The sequence below is a fragment of the Musa acuminata genome, chromosome BXJ3-5, assembly GCF_036884655.1.
Source record: "Musa acuminata AAA Group cultivar baxijiao chromosome BXJ3-5, Cavendish_Baxijiao_AAA, whole genome shotgun sequence".
Lineage (NCBI taxonomy): Eukaryota > Viridiplantae > Streptophyta > Magnoliopsida > Zingiberales > Musaceae > Musa > Musa acuminata.
The window spans coordinates 2627307-2633050 of record NC_088353.1 but is presented as its reverse complement, the minus strand read 5'-3'; the positions used below and the strand labels follow the sequence as shown (position 1 = coordinate 2633050).

The window sequence follows — 5744 nt, the reverse complement described above, 5'->3', positions numbered from 1 at the left end:
GTGTCCGAACCTATAGTTTGATAAGGTCTCCTACAAAAATTATATCGAGAGCGTGCCCTATAAAAGATTCATTCGATGCTTAAATTAAGAAATTAATTGAAGGATTCAAAAAAATATAAAAAGTATTATCTACTAAGTCCAGAGAGAGCTTGATAAACACAAACACACATGGGCTTTTACGATGAATTTTTAGTAATGAATAAGAGTAATTGATCGTCAATGTATAGAATCATTATGCGAAATAAACAACCATTTGATCATGAGAAGATACACTAAATTGTTAGGTATTATTGGTATGACCGATCAACATGCATCAAACTCTTATCAATATTAAGTAGGGTTATCATGAAAAGACTTATGAGCATTTGATAATGAATATGACCTCTAAAATATATCTCCTAATCCTTATAAATAGATAGATAGAGGGATCAATGGTAGTAGAAAAAAAAATATAATTACTCAAGGATTTATTATATAAAAAAAAATCTTTGTCTTCTTTACTAGGACAAACATTTTGGGGCTTTAGTGGCCTCTCTCACCTCGAAGATGACACAATTTGGTTACTTCAAATACATCATTAGATCGATAAGAATGCCACATAAAATTGCATGAAATAACTATATACATCAAACAATGTCTTTTCCTTGATGGTTTTACATCTTAGATTAATAATATTTTGTTATTATTATTTGAGAAAGAAAGAGTTATACTCGTACGTATCGTCGCTTTCTTCCTATTTCGGAGTGCACTGGAAACTCGTGCTGCGAACATGTTGATTTCAATCAACAAAAGCCACCTCAACATCCTTATTTCTGCACCCAAAAAAAAGAAAAGAAAATTGTGACGGATATTGATATATGACGAGTAAAATGAAGGAGAAGTCACATCTGGGAGTTTGACCTTCGTTTCCTTTCCCTCTTCCTTGCAATACTACAATGCACGGGCATGTTATCTATGGTGTAAATGCACTTGCAAGACAGAAGGACAGAGGCCGATGTATCATGATATATATAATAATAGAAATCTGTTCCCCTTCAGGTCTTAATCATTTCCATCATCTTTCACCATAGGATGAAGGTCTCGTATCTTCACGCATTTTTTACGTAGATGATCGAATCACTCGTCTGAAATATGCACTCTTGCATCATTCATATAAACTTAATCAAAATGATATGTGAGATGAACTCTTTAGATCCTCATTCACAATTATAATTTGATTTATTTTATTTTTTTCTCCTTGAATATTCTAAAAACCTATGAAATATACAAAATAATTAAATTGCTGTGTGTACTCGATCTCTATTTCTTGCTTGAGCCATCTTACTGTGCGTGAAGAGGTTCATGCTCAAGCAAAAGCTCCAACTGTGTCCTCTTTTTGAAAGCTTGATCAGTCAGGAACTGTTTCTCTCCCACTTTGAAAAAGATGGTGAGAGGTAAAGAGAGAGGGTGAGGGAGAGAAGAAGAAGAGAGAGAGAAAGAGAAAGGGAAGAGGAAAGAGCTCATCGAGATATGTTTCTTAACTTCTTCGTTCGGTCACATTTCGGACGTGTACTTGTGCTACTGTTTGAAGTTTCTGTTGCTCAGCTTTATGTCTCACCCTCCAATCTTCCGAACTCGTGGGTCTCTCTCCTCTCGTGCTCTTCCTCTCCATTCACCGGCTAACACCCAGTCCTCCTTCCTTTAAGTCTCGATCTTTAGGTAAACCAAAGAGCAGGAAACACACACGCAAGAAAGGTCATCCTTCGAAAAGGTTTATAGCTAGACCTTGAACGAGAACGTCTTTTACATTGTAGGATAACAAATCTCCACTTTTTGTTCCTTCTCTTGTCTCCCCTCTACTACTGAGGTGAGTCTTTGCTGTCGCAAGGTCTTGGTATAAACCTTTCTTGCTTTCCTTCATGAGCTCCCTGCCCAGTCGAACATGTTGAAGGAGGGGTCGTCCATGGAGCCGTCTCCTCCCCCTTCCTCTGGCTTTGTTTCCATGAATCCTTTGGACAGGATGAGGCTCAGCGGGTCGGCCTCCAACTCCGCTAAATACGCGAAGAGGTCATCGGGCTGATCCGCTTCTGGGATCGTTGGCTCGTAACTTGGGTGGATAATTTGGTGGAACCCAGTATCTTCAGCTTGCTCAGTCGTCTTCCCCATCTCATCAGCCTCGCTCGACATGGTTGCTGCCTCCTGCGTCTCTTCCTTCGGAGCCGTGGGTGAGTTGAGAATGCTGCCACCGGAGCTCCTTGAGGCAGTCTTGGATGGGTGGAATCGTATGGATCCTGCGAGCGCGTTGCGTTGCGTAGGCCATGGGTGGTTGTGCTCGGATGTGTAGGTGATGACCAACATGTTAGGATCAGTTCGGCAGCGCTCCACTTGCTTCCTCGCCGAGCATCCTTTGGAGCTGCTGCATCTGTAATAGCCCCTGATGTGCATGCAACTCATCAGCTTCTTGAAACCAGAACTCACACATCATTATATACCACGCAAAGAAAAGCATAACTTCTTGTTTTGATTCAAGAAGCTCAAACATTGATTGAACAGTGAGAGACTAAAACTCGCCAAGAATAATCATTTGCGTGTGTTTTCTCATTCAATGTAGGATTCTCAGAGAACAAAAATGATCTTGTAATGTTCACCATCATGATCAGTTTCGGTATATGCAATGATCTGAGAGGACAACCTATGGAACGGATCCAAGCATGTCAGAGTAGAGCAAGACAAGAAAAGAAAATGATAGAACGAGAGGTTTTTTTGCCTTTGGATCTCACTGCCACTTATTCTATGCGCTTATCTTTGCAGCAGCAATGGAAGGCCTCAACTAGCCAACAAAACACGGGAAGAAGTGAAAAGACCACAACGAGTCTCTCTTGCAGATGAGGAGACTAATATTTTAGCACATAAATGATGGGAAAATGTACCTTGGATAAGGAGAACCCTTGATTGGTTTCTGGCCATACTTCCTCCAAGCCCATAGATCAGATGGAACAACCTCACCGCTGGACCTGTTGCTGGATGCTGCTGGTGCAGGAATGCACACCACCTTCTTTGCCTGGCTTTTTCTGCATAAACAAGTCCAGACAATCTCAACCACAATTGCACAGATAGGAAGAGAAACAACAACAACAACAACAACAACAACAGCAGATCTGTCAAATATAAAGTTAGAACGAAGGAAATTAGCTGATGTTCTTAGTTGCCGAAACATGAACTTGTTCTTGGGACTCTGTAGGTGTCTGTATGTCACCTGAAAACCCCAAGTCTATTGGTGGTGTTACCAGAGAGAAAAAGAGCCTCCCACTTTTGATGACACAAGTTCTTAGATTGCTATCAATCTTTTGTCAGTTCGGACAAGATAATTCCTTTTACTTGCATTCCCATCGAAAGAAAGCAACTAAAGTAGCTGTGACTGTGCGAAGGTATACATTGAAGACTCGTACGTATCAATAGAACTCTCTCTAGATCGTCACGATGGATCTTCTGAAAACAACCCAACCCAAGCTTGAAGGATTTCAGGAAGATCAAGGAAAAGAAGAAGATCAAGAGAGGAAGACAAGAAAAGTCCCAAGAACTAAATCCATAGGAAGATCAAGAGAAGGATTTGTCGATCTCGAACCTTCGTTTGATCCCTGGAGTCCGGGGGGACGAGATCTGCACTCCACCATCATTATCCACCGGTTCGGCTATGGATCCGCTGCTCATCTTCATCATCATCATCATCTCCCCGGCCCCTACGGGAGGCGGCGTTATCAGTCTCGGTGGAAGCGGGGAAGGCTTAGTATTGCCGGCAACAGGCGAGATCTGAAGAACCCTTGAGACGATTGTACAGGGCCCCTTAATCTCCTGCTCGCCGCCGGTTAGCATCTTGGGAGTTACAAGAAGCCGCTCGTCGCCGCCATGTCCGCTGCTGCTTGCTACGACCATACTGGCCGGTGCCACCATAGCTTCTGCGCCTTCAAACAACTCCGCTCCTATATACTGATTCAGCAGAGGGTCGCGGAGGTTGAGGAAAGGATCTCCGAAGTTGTTGGTAGGGGTTTCAGTTCTCGTAGGAACAAACACCGGCCCCGAAGGGAGCTGCCACTCGGCAACCGGCTCGAACTCGGTGTTCGATGGGCCGCTTCGGCCACCGGCTCGGACTATGTCCGCGAGGTCACCATGATCGCTCTCCATCCTGTACCAGAAACAGTCAGTCACACATGTCTCTAGCTAGCTAGCAGCACCAGAGAGATTAATTAGTGTAAAGGGAATCAGTGCCTGATGGTATCGCACCCGACGCCTAGTCCCATGCTTCCGGTTCTCAGCTTTCCTCGCCTCCTTCTCCCTCTCGAAGCATGGGAGAGAGATCAGGTGGACTAGGCGTGTGAGAGAAAGATATAACTGGAGTCTCTCTTCTTGAAACCTAAGAAAAGTAGTAGTTACTGTAGTGGAGAGAGAGAGAGAGAGAGAGAAGAGAGAGAGAGAGAGAGAGAGAGAGAGAGAGAGAGAGAGAGAGAGAGAGAGAGAGAGAGAGAACAATACATATATTATCTAAAGAAGAAGCGGACTTTTTGCCGATTGTGACTACAAAGAGACATGAAGTATACTGAAAGGAGTTTGATCGATCAAGCTTGTGGTGACTACCGTGTCAAAAATCTACACATCTGATCGATCATGTAGTAGTTTCTGTAGCTTTTTGCCTTGTTACTATATCTTGATGGATTTCTCCAACAGGAGATGGTGATGATGCATTCTCCCTTCCTTTGTTTAGTGTTCTCTGGGAGGAGACCTGTCAAAATGTCTGCTTAATTAATGAGCCGTGGAAGAAGAGAGGCGGCAGGCAGCCGCAGTTCCCGGCTTTACATAGCTTCCCATTAGAAACTGCTACTGCTCTCTTCCCATTCTCCACCCACTTCCCATCCAAGAGAAAGGCATAGTTAGGGCAGAAGCAGAGATGTGCTGATACTGCGTTGAGATCTCTTGTTGCATGGAGCTCTCGTTGTTCTATTGCAAGTTCACATCCTTCTATGTTTGATGCTACATTATTAGCTTATGCATATAAAGTCTTTCATGCACTCAACAACAAAAAAGACCTAGAAAGAACAATTTCCATCTTTCATTCTTTTATGTTTCTTTCAATGTTGATGGTGTCTCCGCTTGTTTCCATGAGAACAATAACGTGTACAACTTTATATCCATCTAAGCAACCCACAACCCTCTGATGACCAGCACACAGATCTATTTAATGACTGACACCAAGGGAGTAAATATGCTTTCTCTAACCTCGTGCTTATTACCAGGTTAATTACCATCTTAATTATTGGTTTCCCTGGTCATTTGTTTATTGTATATGGTAATGCAAGAAACATGGTGTTTTCTTTTCTTATAGACAAACCTAACTTGCTTAGCTGTGAAAGGATTAAACTAAAGAAAGGTCGCATTCTTAGGGAAGTTCCTATAAATTCTTTTTTTGTGTTTAAGAACATCATCATTTCATTGTTTATCTTCTCCTCCCTTTCCCGATTAGGGAATGAGGAACACCTACAGCCAAAACAAGTTATGGTGAATCACCTACATTCTTAATCATAAGCCTTTAATCTCAGGTTTTCTTCTTCATATTTGTGGATATGCACTATCTTGTTGCCACCATTGGACAAAGTGGAGATATGTTAGTAATACATAAAATGGATCATTTGGCTTGGAATTGTCTGAACAGTTTGATCTATCACCTTAATTATCTTATGTTAGAAGAAAACTAGCATATTAAAAACAAGATG

The 5744-nt window shown here is 42.1% G+C and overlaps 1 protein-coding gene across 1 annotated transcript; it reads right to left on the bottom strand.

Annotated features, from left to right (window-relative positions):
- Positions 1-1741: 1741 nt before the first annotated feature.
- Positions 1742-4412, bottom strand: LOC135637692 (probable WRKY transcription factor 14). The gene is made up of 4 exons (XM_065150409.1): positions 4246-4412; positions 3605-4162; positions 2910-3050; positions 1742-2413 (listed from the first exon to the last, which is right to left on the bottom strand). The coding sequence occupies exons 1-4, from the start codon at positions 4275-4277 to the stop codon at positions 1897-1899; spliced, it is 1248 nt and encodes a 415-aa protein (XP_065006481.1). The 5' UTR covers positions 4278-4412; the 3' UTR covers positions 1742-1896.
- Between the last annotated feature and the right edge of the window lie 1332 nt (positions 4413-5744).